This window comes from Cryptomeria japonica, chromosome 7 (genome assembly GCF_030272615.1).
Source record: "Cryptomeria japonica chromosome 7, Sugi_1.0, whole genome shotgun sequence".
In the NCBI taxonomy this organism is placed as follows: domain Eukaryota; kingdom Viridiplantae; phylum Streptophyta; class Pinopsida; order Cupressales; family Cupressaceae; genus Cryptomeria; species Cryptomeria japonica.
In genome coordinates, this window is record NC_081411.1 from 861,133,554 (window position 1) to 861,149,382 (window position 15,829).

The 15,829-nt window shown below is 35.9% G+C and overlaps 1 protein-coding gene across 1 annotated transcript in view; it reads left to right on the forward strand.

Annotated features, from left to right (window-relative positions):
• Positions 1–15,829, forward strand: part of LOC131047032 (probable cyclic nucleotide-gated ion channel 5) — a 369,446-nt gene that overhangs the window by 241,146 nt on the left and 112,471 nt on the right. The window contains exon 5 of the mRNA XM_057980826.2: positions 14,513–14,820. Within this exon, the coding sequence (XP_057836809.2) occupies positions 14,513–14,820 (308 nt within the window). The remainder of the gene's footprint in view (positions 1–14,512; positions 14,821–15,829) is intronic.

The window sequence follows — 15,829 nt, forward strand, 5'->3', positions numbered from 1 at the left end:
AATATATTATAAATAATTAATTTATTAGTGTGGATTAACTTATAGTGTTTATTGAACATAGATAAGGAATGTGTTAAGGCAGTAATAATACGCATTAAAATTACCATTTACTAAGTATGATAATTAATATGTTAATATTAATTAATGTATATTTCATTGAGCATTGGTAAGAATATATTAAGGCTAAAACATGTGCGCATTAAGGAATACAATTAATTAATATACTAATCTACACATAGGGAATGATTAAGGAATATAGATGTTATCAAGGAAAGTGTAATGCATATGTTAACAATGATAGGGTACATTTAATATGTATATATGTTAAAGAATACATTAGGAATACATGTTAAATGTAGATTAGGAAATAAAATAGTACTAAATCATCAGAGTGCATTAGAAATACAAATGTAAACACATGTTGGAGGCTATAGGGAGGAAACTCCCTTAGTCTAAGGAAGGGATTATGAAAATCCCTAGGGCAGTATATATACTGATTATTGATATGCATATGTAGGGCTTGGTTGATTAAGTTCAACCAAGAGGAGATGGATCTGGCCAGTCCACTCCGAGGAGTTGGGTGATGGGCTGCATCACCCAAGGCAAGGAATGACACATGGTCTTCCTTGGAGGGCTTGGGCGTAAGAGGTTACACCCAAGACAAGAATCGAAATAACCTTCGATTTCCTGGAGGGCTTGGATGTAAGAAATTACATTCAAGACAAGAGTCGAATTCACCTTCGACTTCCTGGAGGGCTTGGAACCAAGATGGGTTCCAAGAAGGCGAGCTTCACGGCTGCCTAAGGACATACTTTGTATGGCATTCGTATCCTTTTTATTAGATTAAAATTATGATTATGTTAATTAAGTATTTTAAAATTTGGTTGCAATTTAGATTACATATATATATATATCTATATGTCTGTTGTATTCTAACAATCTGTTTTTGCAGGATAGTGATCCCTAACTAGTAGGGACATTACATAAGGATTGTATATTTGTTGTGGTGGATAGATTAACTAAATTTACACACTTGTTTTCTATCACTATAGAATTTACAGCAGTTCAGATTGCAGAGTTATTCTTCAGAGAGGTTTTCCGATTACATGGTTTACCAAAGACTATAATCAGTGATAGAGATAGCAAATTTTAGAGCATATATTGGGGGGAGCTTTTCAGGTTGACAGGTACAGAATTGAATCATAGCACTACTTACCATCGGCAAACTGATGGGTAGACGGAAATAGTGAACAAGTGGATTGAGGGTTATATTCGTAACTATGTAGCCGGTCTTCAAAAGGCTTGGGTTCGTTGGTTATATCTGGGTGAATATTGTTATAATACTACTTTTCATATGTCAATTGGTATGTCTCCTTTCAAAGCATTATATGGCTATGATGTATTCTCTTTTCTCGACTATGCTTTTGAACAGAGCAATGTACCCAGAACTTGTGATTGGCTTCAAGAAAGCCAAGACATTTTGACAGCTCTTAAGGAGAATTTGCAATGTGCTCAGAATCAACAGAAAATCTATGCGGATAAAAAGCGAGTTGAACGCCATTTCGAAGTGGGAGATTTGGTATTTCTCAGGTTGCAACCTTATCGGCAATCTTCTCTCAAACGCAGTGGTTCTGAAAAATTGAAACCTCGGTTTTACGGCCCATATCAGGTAGTCCGGAAGGTTGGCGCAGTAGCCTATGAACTTGATTTACCAGTGGATAGCAAGATACACAATATATTTCATGTATCTTGTCTCAAAAAAGCTTTCGGACAGTAGGTGTTAGTTTCCGAAGATTTACCTCCTTTGAATGATGAAGGAAAGCTCGAAATGATTCCAGAAGTAATTTTGGACACACGAGATAGACAATTGCGGAACAAAACTATCAAGGAAAATCTCATCAAATGGAAAAATCTGCCTCATGATGATGCCACTTGGGAAAAAGAAAGAGTTTTGGAGTTGCTTAGGGCAAGCAACTTGAGGCAGGGGAGACTGTAATGTCCCCGTCAAAGTCATCGTCAAATTAAGCTTAGTTTGATTTTAATAAAGTGAACTTCCTTTATATTATATCATTTTTTGGCATGATATATTATAATAGTTCTTTTTAATAAAGATTAACGTTAAATATTGGTTGCCTAACTATTATTTAATGTGTAATGTCCCCTTTTAGGATATCTTGGAATATCGGGACAATTACATCAATATTAAGTAAGAGAGAACAATGCATAATACTTCTACAAAGCTTGGATAATCTAAGAATAATTTTAATTAGATTAGTAAGGTGCTTCTTATATGAATGTGAAATGTTGTAATCGACAGTAATATATAACCTTCCTTATGTAATAAAGTCTGATGTAAATACTGTTCCCAGAGAAGTCTATTATGAATTCTGATAGAGATTCCAATTACCCATCACAAAGGGGGTCTGATGTGACATTCCAAAGTATTATTACAGACCGAGTTTATGGTTTGTATAAGAAGAATTAGAATATCTTGTTGAGTTTGGAGATCAGATTATGTTTACAAAATTATTTGCCAATGACTTCTTAGGATAGTATCAATACAATTCAAACTATGAGTTCAATCTGCCCTATCAATGATGATCTGCTGGTAAACAGAAGAATCACGGCGCAAAGGAGGAATTCAGACTGATTGTTGATTGTGTAATGCTGACTAGGAGATGATAGAGAATCTACAGAATAGAGGACATGATCTGCTGTTGGTGCTGGACAAATCTGATTCGTAGAATGTGGGACCGAATTTTATATGCTTCTATCTTATGCTGAGATCGATGATCTAATGGAAGGGAAATATCGAACTCATATACTTAACATGATGCCTGTTCCAAACAGCATGTCTCTAACCAACACGTCTCCCCCCACTTAGAACGGTCAAGCATTAACACGTCTAAAAGACTAAGTTAACACGTTTTAACAAAGAGTCAATTCATATTTAATCATAACATAGAACTGATTTATATATTAACCAATTCATATATATTAAGCATTACATAGAATCGATTCATATATTAATCGATTCATATTAATTATCTCATAGAATCGAATCATATAATAGTTGATTCATATACATAATACAATGTATATTAATTAGTGAACTAAGTTGACTCGGTCAGTTTAATATATTCAATATATCTATTTTATGTTTTAATGGTAAAACTTTTTTAATAGTTAATATAATATTAATAATTGAAATATGAACGTTACATTAAAATAAAACAATAATAATAAATAATAATCATAACAAATAATAAATATTAATAATCATATATTAAAGGAAAATCGTGAAGTCTCATAAATGAGACGATTTTCCAATATTATTAAATGTTAATTAATAAATATTTTAATTATCGTCTTTATTTAATCCCATGTCCAAAGAGGGGTTATGACATAATGATTTAATCTACGGGAGTTGGTTCCTTACGGAACTTTTACCTATTTATTTCTTATAAATAAGATTGGCAAATAAAGAGTAGGGGAATAAAAACAATACAATGTTTTTGAAGATGAATTTTCTATCCACGTGATAGCAATACGGGCTGAACAATTCCTTTCGCCAACTTCATCTGGCCTATTGGAACTACGAATGGTGAATCTCTGCACGGTTATCCAGTGGCATGAATATTGGGCGTCAGATGTACTAGGAGGAATCTAACGGAGTTTGGTGGAGTTTACACGGCTTTATACCTTGCCGGAGAGCAGACAGGGCGCACTATACATTCTTTCAGCGTGTCCATAATAACACGTAGCTTCTACACTGCCAAAAACCCAATATCAAGTTTGACCTTGCGGCGCGTTCAGAAACATACAAACATTTCCATCGCAGGACCCATTCCGGGTATGGTCGGGTTGCGCGGGTTTCTTTCCTCCAGCCACGTGAAGTAGGACCTCCGATAAGAGATATGCCCAGAGTGTGTATCCATAGTCATGAGCATTCCAAGTGGGAGTAACACAACAATTATACCAAAGTGTGGGAATTATATTATCTGCATCACAAAGAGCTATCTGCTAAATAAGAATCTATTAAAGTTTTCCAGTCAGCCATCAACCACGAGAATGGAAACAAACAGACCTGCAAATTATAGGTGCACTGTGTGAACCCCTACTTGAATGTTGATTAAAGAGTAAATAATAAATGCTGTATTCATTATTAAACCTGAAGATTAATTTGGAATTGCAAATGGTTAAATTATTCCATAGTTATTTAATGACACTTCTGCTTAAATTGGACAAACATATTTACTTACAAACAGTCTTAGAAGGGAATTTTACAGGGGCAAATGCACTTTCACATTGACCACATCTCAACTCTTTATGTGAGCTCACTGCTGATTGGAAAGATTTGTTGCAGGCTGATTATGCCAAAAATCAGTTTGCAACCAGCCTTATTGAGGGTACTTTTCATGATGAAAAGTACAGTTTGGTGGATGGTTTGATAATGTGTAAAAGGGTAGAATCTTTCTTCCACCTGAATCTAAGTTGAAGGTGAAGGTATTAAAAACTTTTAAGGACATTCCCCTTGCTAGTCATTAAGGTTTTTTCAAGACATACAGGCAAATCCGAGAGAGATTCTCTTGGAAAGGATTGAAAACAGATGTCTTGAAGTACATCAGGGAATGCCATACTTGTCAGAAGAACAAAAACGAGCACACTGCACCTGTCGGGTTGTTGCAACCATTGTCGATTCCCAATCAAAAATGGGAAAGTATCTCTATGGATTTCATCATTGGGCTGCCTAGAGCTAGTGGGAAGGATTGTATCTATGTGGTGGTAGACAGATTAACAAATTTTTCTCACTTTTTCTCTACTACCAGCTCATTTACAACAGCCTAGGTTGCTGATTTGTTCTTTTGTGAGGTGTTTAGGCTACATGGGCTGCCTAAAAACATTGCAAGTGATAGGGACAACAAGTTCCTAAACGCTTTTTGGCAAGAGACCTTTCGATTGCATGGTACTGTGCTTACCCCAAGCACGAGTTACCATCCAGAGACAGATGGACAAACAGAGATAGTAAATAAGTGGATGGAAGGCTACCTGGGAAACTATGTTTCAGAGCTGCAAAAGGCATGGGTAAGATGGCTACATCTTGGTGAATACTGCTATAATTCCACTTATCACATGTCCATCTGGATGTCTCCTTTCATGGCATTGTACGGTTACGAGGCCCCTAGCTTTGCCGACTTGGTGCTTGGAGATAGCAGAGCACCCCAAGCTAGGGATATGGTTGAACAGTGTCAGGATATTTTGAATGCATTGAAGGACAACCTCCAAATTGCACAGAATCAACCGAAGTTGTACGCTGATCAACAATGTATTGACCGTTCATTTGAGGTTGGTGATATGGTCTACTTGAGACTACAACCCTTCAGACAGTCTACTCTTAAGAAGAGTGGAGTGGAAAAGCTTAAGCCACATTTTTATGGACCATTCAAGGTCATCAGGAGAGTGGGAGTTGTGGCTTATGAGTTGGAGCTACCAACGAGTAGCTGAGTACATAATGTCTTCCATGTGTCACGCCTCAAAAAGGCGCTTGGGCATAATGTGATAGTTTCTTCTGATTTGCCTCCTTTGGATGAAGAGGGAGAACTGGTGCTAGTTCCTGAAGCAATCCTTGATGTCAAAGCACGATTTTTGAGGAGGACCATAAGAGAGTATTTGGTTAAGTGGAAAGACTTACTAGTTGAGGATGCTACATGGGAGAATGAGGAGATTGTACAGTATCCTGGTTTGCCATTGCTTGAGGGCAAGCAATTTTGGGAAGGGCGGACTGTAATGTCCCCTTCTCAGTGATGTTCATTCAATGATCCAGTGGCCTATTCCGGAGACCCGTAGGCTATTTGGAAAGGAGAATTAGGGTTTCCTACTTTTGTGGAGTTGTGCACGAGCTTTTAGGGTTTGTTAGGAGGGAATTCTTCAGTTCTGTTTATGGTTTCCTTCTAGGTTCTTCATGAACTTCAGGATGGCATAACATGCATTTGATTCTACGACGAAGTGTGAACTTACAATTTTTAGTTAGGGTTTGGCTGACTGGATGGTATAGTTTTATCGAGCTTTCCAAGCTCTTTCTCTGGGTGTGAAGATCATGCTTTTCGGAGCAGTATTTCATGACTTACTATTTTTAGTAAGTGGCAATTTGAGCATTGCTATTTTTGGCAGTCTTGGGCAAGGCTCTGATCCAGTTCAGTTCAGTGGTTCTCATTGCTCAGTTTCATCCTTGATTTTGATGATAATCAGTATTGGAGTTATAAGATTTAATTAAATATTATTTCCTTATCCTAAGGTTTAATATTTAATTATTTTATTGCTGATTAATTTTATTATGGGCGACTTAGGGAAAAAGATGTATATCTGCTGTCAATATTATTATTTCCTAAGTCTGATGGCGTTGAGAATATTACAACACTTCATGTTGGCTTTATTTTGTATGTTGCAAGTGTTCACCTAGGAAAAGTGGAACTTTTGCCTAGGAAGACTGGGTAAAGTGGGTGCCATGTCTTGAGGGGACATGAAATTGAAATGAAGTGAGTTTCAAAAGAATTTGGGCCAATAGTCCAATCAGACAGTTGAATTGTATAGACTTGATCAGCAAATTATGACCGAAGCTATACATATTCAACACTCCCTCTTAGCTAGGGAGGAATCCTTCTATCCTTTCGTAAGATGCATCACCTTATGGTGATGGTATGAGCAGCCTCACTGTATGTGTAAGAGGAAGATATCACCTCACTGTGATATTAATTATTTATGGCATGTCCATGGATATCAAGTCACATGATATCCACCATAAATGTCTCTTTAGATCATATTCACCATTATGGCTTGTCCATGGATATCACGTCTCATGATATCCACCATCATGGTATATCTAAAGAAATTATTACATGGCATGTCCACGGATTTCACGTCACATGAAATCCACCATGAATATCTCTTTATGTAATATCTACCATTATGGCTTGTCCATAGATATCACGTCTCATGATATCCACCATTATGGCATATCCATAGATATTACTACTAGAGATATAAACCATTATGACATATCCATAGATATCACGTCTCATGATATCCATCATAATGGTATGATCAATCAATATCATAAAATCGTCACCTTACGATAATGATCACAAGTACAAGTGTTCATCATTGAGAGATCGTCACCTCACAATAATGTTCACAAGAGCTCATCAAGCACTGAACCAAAGTAGTCATGGAGTCACACACATGACACTAATCATGAACCATATCAGATTAATAAGATTGCATTAATAAGAGTTTACACATTAAACATCTTAGAGAATACATTAGTACTATTAAAACAAATCAATGTTGTTGAGACTCAATCCCAGCCAGAGCTACATTTTCTACCATACCAAGCTTACCTCGAAAGTATGCGAACTTTATTCTAGAAAGAGGCTTGGTGAGGATATCGACAGTTTGTTCATTTGTACTAACATATCTCAACTGAATAACATTCCTTTCCACCATGTCTCTAACATAATGATAAGGAATCTCCACGTGCTTTGTTCTGTCATAAAACACAAGATTGACAGAAAGCTTTATACAACTTTGATTGTCACAATGGATGATAGTAGGGTCTAAGGATTGTCCAAACAATCCTACAAGAATTTTTCTAAGACACACAGCTTCCCGAGCCCCCATGGATGCTGCAATATACTATTCTTCTGTGGAGCTGAGTGCAACTGAAGATTGCTTCCTGCTGAACCAGGAAATTATAGCCGAACCCAAACTGAAACAACACCCTGATGTGCTTTCCTAATCAATTACACTCACAACCCAATCAGAATCAGTATACCCATGAAGGTTCAGGTCCACATCATCATATTTTAAACCATATCCAATTGTGCCACATAGGTATCTCAGAATATGCTTTGCCGCAACCAGATGTATTTGTCTTGGTTCACTCATGAATTGACTAAGTGCACTCACTGCATAACAAATATCTGGTCTAGTGTTGACCAAGTACATCAAGGACCCAATCATTTGCCTATAAAAAGTGGGATCTGCCAAGTTTGAATAAGCTGCATCTTCTCTTAACTTATGCAAGTTTGTTTCCATAGGTGTAACCATGGATTTACAATCCATCATTCCAAACCTTTTCAGAATGTCAATGGTATACTTTCCTTGACTTAGAATTATTCCATCAGATTTCTGCCATACTTCTAAACCAAGGAAATAGTCTAATAGACCTAGATCTTTCATATCAAATTCAGATGCTAACTCTTGCTTACATTTGATAATAAGATGATCTTCTCCTGTAATTAATAAGTCATCAACATAAAGAATTAGGATCAAGATTTCTCCATTAATTACCTTGAAATATAGGTTAGAATCTGTTAGAAATTAGGATCTTAGGATACTAATCATTATAAACAATAAAATGAGAATCATACATGCATAAATGTACACAATACACAAGATATACATGAGGAAAACCGTTTCAGGTAAAAAACTCCATAAAGCATCATTTAATTAAAACACTTACAAATATTGTCTATCATAAAATAGACATGAACCTAGGGATACGCCTCCAATACTTCCACATGGCCAATAATACCTCTTGTGCATAGTGATACAACTCACCATAAAAGCTCCAAATTCACATACTCTCAAATGAGAGAGAACCTCCTTAAATATAGGAGGAAGGGTGGCTTCACTAGTCACACCTTTTCAATAACCCCCACTCATAGATAATTAATAATCTAATAATTATTAGATTATAATTATTTCAAATGGGATATGCTTATAAAGCATATAATATATAAGGTTTTATAACCTTATATGAGAACATTATATATAAATTATATAAGGATGTGATCCTTAATAACTTTATTTTCTAATAGAATCTGCATCATTCTTGGAGAAACTCAAGCTCAAAAGGTAATGATCAATCCTCTCATACCAAGCACGAGGAGCCTGTTTAAGACCATACAATGCCTTCTTTAATTAACAAACATGATATTCTTTTCCATGTATTACAAAACCTGGTCTTCTTTAATTAACAAACATGATATTCTTTTCCATGTATTACAAAACCTTCAGGTTGCTCAAGGTATACTTCTTCCTCAATTACACCATTAGAAAAGGCAGTCTTTACATCCATCTGATGGATCTTCCACCCTTTTGATGCAGCAATAGCAATCACGCTTCAGACAGAAGTATATCGGGCAACAAGAGCAAAGGTTTCTTCGTAGTCAATTCCTTCCTTTTGAGAAAATCCTCTAGCTACAAATCTGGCTTTATATTTTTCAATACTACCATCAGTGGCATGTTTAATTTTGAGGAGCCATTTAGAGGAAACAACTGATTTACCTTCTGGTCTAGGAACAATGTCCCAAACATCATTCTTTAGAATTGATTGGTATTCTTCTGTCATAGCGTCTTTCCAAACTTGAAGACTAGAAGCTTCCTCAACACTAGTGGGTTTTGACTCAATGATTTCACTCATTAATGCAACATAGCTGGAGAATCTGTGTGGTCTTTTTGAAGCAGTCATCAGTGAGGAGGGACCTTAAGGAGATCAATCCAGATCGGTCAGCAAGAGTAAACACAACGGAAACACACAAATATGATGGAGGCAATGCAGAACAGATAGTTTTATTGCATGAAATTTGATTACATCCAACCGGTAATAATCGGGTTACAACATACCGACACACATGCCTGGTAGAATAGGTCACAACCGGGACTTGAATCGAAAGATCTATATTCTAGGCACAGTCTATCTATTTGATACTTTGATTGATTCTAATCGATTGCATTCTAAGGCATGGTTACAAATATATATATCGATCCAAAGGATCCAGTCGACCCAAAAGGGATCCAAACCCAAAGAACAAGACCTAACGTGCAAAATGAACAAGGTTGGCCTCCGCCAAGAGATTCCTCTGGAAAATCCAAAGGATGAAACTTAGAAGGTCGGCCTCACGCCAAGAAACATCGAGATCAACGCTCAAGGCTCCACAAGCTTCAAAATGGGTTCCGGTAGATCACCAAAATAGGTCTCACGCAACTGGTAACAAAGGAACAATCGATAACAAGAAACTGTTATGGAAACCGGTAGCGATATCTTGCCAGAAAGTGATCCAAATGAGATGCGGTCTGAAAGCAAGAAAGATGATCAAGTCTTCAAGTAGAATCCAACTCCACAGGATCCGGTGAGCCAAAACCGGGACACACAGAAAGAAAATTGAAACTGCAAACAAAACAGAAAGGAAAATGTTTTTGGTTGATGCAAGATTGCTGTGAACCGGGGATGCTCCTGCATCAAACATCCAGGGTTAATGAAAAGAGAGCCTCTCACTTTGTTGGGGTGAGACGGAAACCAAGGCGGTCTACCTCTGCATGAGAAATCCAAGATGAATCTTCAACTGGTCTGCTCTTCCACTTCACAAGATATTCTTTGTACCGATTGTTCCGGGTACTACGCCCAATCCTAGTGTCCAAAATATCTTCAATCTGATCCGGTGCAATTGTTTCTCAGGGTCTGCAACACTGTCCTCACTAAATTCTGGCTCATGCTACTCATGAAGATCTGCAATGTTGAATATAGGTGAAATACTTAGACTATCCGGTAGCTCCACTTCATATGCATTTCCAGAACTGAACTTTCTCAAAATCTTACAGGGTCCAAACTTCTTCATCTGCAACTTATTATAAGTTCCAATCGGGAATCTCTCTTTTCTCAAATATACCATCACTTCATCGCCAATTTCAAATTCCTTATGTCTCCTCTTCTTATCTGCCTTCTCTTATGTCTCATTACCTTTTCTCAAAAATCCTCATGTCTCATTACCTTTTCTTATCTTCTTATTCTATGATGAAAGCTTTGTGATTCTATCCCTACTTTCTGAACAGTTTAACTTCATGAAGGAACCTGTGAATGCTAGCTTCATGTACTTCCAATCTTGGATCTTTGAACATATTTGCCAATCCCTTGTTACATCTTGAGTCTTCTCTTGATGGGGGTAAAAGATAATTTCATACTTAACTCCCCCTAAACTTGTGCTTCTCCTAATGAACTAGGAGGTATATGAAATGCAAGTTGCACTTGCATTGGTTTCTTCTTCTCTTTTTGTTATCTTCTTTTTCCAAACCATTTTAGGTCTTCCCTTTTGTTTTTTCTTGGCATTCTTCTCCATCTTGTTTTGTCTTGGAGGTTCATTAAGGATGGTTCTGCAAAAACGTGATGTATGTCCAAAGTTGTTGCACTTGTAACACATAATATTATACTTCATTAAAAGAGAAAATGAATTATAATTCCTTTGAGTGAAACTTGGAGCATTCCTTGTATGACTTCTACAGTTTATTACTTTGTGCCGAAATTTGTAGCATGAGAAACAATATCCATTAAAAGAATAATAAAGCCTAGTCATATATGTCTGTCTTTGATGAAAAGGCTTTCTCCAATTGTCCATGTTTTCCTTTGAAGGTGGATTGGTTCTTTGTGGAGTTGTGTTTTTCTTCTTGACTTCCTCCTTTTTGCTGTCCTTAGTTGAATTCATGAGAACCTTTTAAACATTCTTTTAAATACAATCTCACCTTTGACATCAATGATGGAGTCTAACGATCTCAACTGACTGCCCTTGACATCAATGACAATATTTCCAACATTGCAAAATGTGTAAGGGAATATGTCCTGTGTAAGAGCATTAAAAGGGGTGGTTATTTAGTGAGCTTGGAAGAGCATCTTTGGCCCTGTAATGTCCCCACTTTGAAATAGAATTTAATAATAAAATGTAAATATTAAAAATTAAATTAAAATTAAAAGAATATAATTAATTAAAATTTAGTTAAGTTAATGAATGGTCAAAAGACATGGAAGGAAAATTTGTGACTCCCTGAACAATAAGATATAAAAGGGAGAAGATAACCTTATTTGAGAGGGCGAATTTGGAAAATGAGAAGTGCACATCTGATTTAAATAAGAAGTGCAGACCTGATTATGAAAGGTTATGTTCCTTTCAAAGGGCAGAAATAATGAAGAGTTGCACTCTTTCAAAAGGTGCTAATGGTGAAAGGGTGTGTCTCTTGCCAAAGGGCATGCATGATGAAGAGGTGTGACCTCTCCCTCACATTGAGAGATATAAAGGAAAGGAATCAAAGCATCCAACAACATCACCATGGATTGGATCAGAACAGAACTGTTATTAAGTTACAGGCAGTAGCATCTTTGTTCTTGGTGGTATGCATGGGGATGTGCTGAATATTCATACTTAATTTCATATATAAAAGATAGAGGAAGATCATCCGGACTGCCAGAAAGATGAAAAGGGAAAGTAAGAACAGGACAGGTACATTTTCTGAATCAGTATTAAATATAACAGTCAGTATTTTATATAGATTTTAAAATTCTATATGTACATTTCTGAATATAAACCTTTGTGGATAATCTTAATCAGATTGATGACATTAATTTAGATATAAAGTTAAAAGGGCAAATAACATGCAATCATTCAAACAACATAAAAATTACAATACTGTTAGACATAATATATATACATATCGGTACATTAATCTAAGGATACATAAGGCAATCAAATTTGAGTCTGCACAAATTATTGTAGTACTGTAAATTCATACAATGCTAATAATATAAGGAATAACGTATTGATTGTAATAATAAATGATTAATACTGATACAAAGTAGTACTAACAGAAAGCATGAATGCCAATGTAACATAAGGCACTAATATAATATATTGTGATAACTATATCAGGTATAACTGATTGTCATAATGAGATGAATTGAATAACAATATCACAAATGATTCATGGTAAATGAGGGACTCTCTCTTAAGTACGCCACTCCATAGTGGATGCCTAACACCTGCCACATGGAGCCAAGAGGGGTGAAGCATCTGCTCTTGGGCTTAAGAGAGAAGGTGGTTGTAATGAGGGGGAATGGTGATAGAACACCTCGCTGGGTACGCCACTCTATGATGGATACTTAACACCTGCCATATGGAGCCAGGAGGGATATGGTATCTGCTCTTGGGCCTAGGAGGAAGGATTTCTTGGACACCCTATCCAACTAGCCTACCCTAGTGTAATAAGGAATTGGATAATTAAGAAAAGCAACCAACCCATAATCTGATTTCATCTAACAAATCTGACTGTATCTAACATATATAACAATCTGATGTGATCTAATAAATTTAATACTAATGGTAATTAATACATTAAGATTTACATCACTCAATCTACTTCTTTAGCATGTGTTTCAGTTTTACAAGTATCATTTCATATACTTTCTCTGATTTTTTGTTGCAGAACAGTATACAGAGGTACTCCCATAAACTTAATTAATTTATTTTAGATTTGGGTAAATTTGGGTTAATTTAAAGGCATAACTAATTAGGGGACATTACAGGCCTGCTAATAATAGTTGTGTAAGAGGATTGCAAACATAATTAGTATTCATCTGGAGTTCTTGGGTGCTAAATTCTTTGAAGGCGCATGGGTCCAACTTGGAGTAGTTGGACAAAGACTTGGCACATAGTTTAGGCCTATGGTTTTGGGAACCCATTTGTGGTTTTCAAGTTCTCTTTATTGGAGGCTTGAGATGGAGAGCGTCTAGTGGTTTCATTGCAGGTCTAGAGCAAGGTTATTCTGTTTAGCCAAGAGTGAGTGTTTGCTAGTTGTGTAGAATTGTTGATTAGCCTTGTGCCCATATCCATAAGCGAAAGATAGGTATTTTTTTTTTTGTTTATTTGCCTTGCATGCTGAAAACCCCATAATTAGCCTGTGCATATTGTAAAAAAAACTAAAGTTCATTCCCATAGGTCATAGGGTTTAGTTTAGTGTTTTGTTACAAGGAGGATTCCCCTTCTAATTTGGAGAAAGGTTCATCCTTAACACAGTTTGTTTTGTCTTGTTCTGAAAGGGACTTTAAAATGCTAACAATTTTCCCACCAAATTAGAGTATGTCGTTCCATTTTGAGGTGTGAGAAAGAAATCTTCTTTGTATCATTGATATTATGCCTTAAAATATACCTCAAATATGTCAATCTTTTTGTGTATTGTTTTATAATCTATTATGTTTCAAAAGTCTTAATTTCTACTTTATTTTCAGTTTTCAAAGGAATATGTTCCAATTTTAGTTTAGCTTTTGGAGACTGATACTCTACATAGATTTTTGTTGGAGCACTTTTCTCCTGTATATATTAATCATCCTTCCGTGCCCACATGGATTGCCACATATCTTTACAGTCATCTGCAATACAATTGCCAACTTTAGAACTTTCTGCTAACAAATCCCTACAAAGTTGGTAGAAGATTGAAACGAATGAAATATGAAGATCTAATATCTGTAATGGAGTCTTCGGAATTTTTTGAACAGCTACAATTTATTACTTGTTCAATTTCTTTCAACAATTAATTCGAAACATTTTTTTCTTTTTTTAAGTTTGTTTATGTGGTGAAAGCTAAATTGTAAATTAATATTATGAAAATTCAATGATACTACCATTGCCAGGTGGTCGGAGCTTGCTGGTATTTATTTGCACTGGATCGGATGGTTACGTGTTGGAAAGAAGCATGCGAACCTGATAATAGTTGTATTCTGGACTATGTCTACTGTGGAAATAAATATGATGATGGTTTCAACATTTGGCGTGAGACTGGCCTGCAAGAGCTCAGTTCTAATTGTACTGTGAATAGTGATGGTACATCATCATTTAATTATGGAATATACAATTTTGGTCTTCGTTTAGGGGTTGTTGCATCAAGGAAGTTTGTACAGAAATATTTCTTCTGCTTATTCTGGGGCCTCCAACAACTAAGGTGAGTTGCAACCATTAAGAGGACTTTGCTGCCAGACACTTAATTCTTTAGACTACCTGCAAATTTACTGTCTATTTTCCGGAATCATTATAGTGCCTTTCCATTGTGGATCATGTTATTCTGCTCTAATCTTATGGGTATATCCTTCCGTTTTTAGGGAAATCCAGTGTGCTACATTTAATTTATACTTGGAACTGGCAGGAGTTTTTGATAAAGTCTAACCTCATTAACATTTTACTGTTTCTTCAGCCAGTAGGCCAAGTACTATATTTTTTTTATATTGCACAATATAGGCTTTTAAAACTCAATTCATAACATCTCTTCGTCATAGCACAGAGCAGTGACAATTTATTAACCTTTGATTGTAGACATTTATATGCTCAACTATAAAATGTCTTTGATATTACTAAAAAAGCCAATATTGTGATGTTTGCCATTGACTAGGCTTCACTCTTGCCACTAGTTAAGTGGTATATCTTGCCAACATGATCTGAGTTATGAGTGCAATTAAGTGGACAACACAGTAGATATGGACTTAACATGATAGAATATCTTAAACAATAGAATTTCATTGCTAGAAAGAATATACAAAGAGGGCAATCTCTACAGGGGGAATGTATACCTCAAAAATGAGTTCTCTTTTTGGATCTCCCTATCTTATAGCTATACAATACAAACCTAAAAATCAAAATAGTATATGGATAAGTTGACAGTAAAAATACGTTTTCATCAACATATCAACCCTTTCACCTATTGTGAAGGTCAAAGTAGAATCTAATCAGTATTATCATAAATGCAATCAAGTTAAACTTCATTTTAAATGCGAAAGAGACTTTTAAATTGCAGCTAAGGTTTGTTGATGCATTGCTAAGTTAAAATTAATCTGCTCTGTGATCAGAAATAGTTATGGACAATAGCATAGGCAAATTGTTTAACTTACAACCCAAGTACTAAGATTTTCAACATTGTTATCAAACAATCAATAATTACAGACATCATGTATCACATT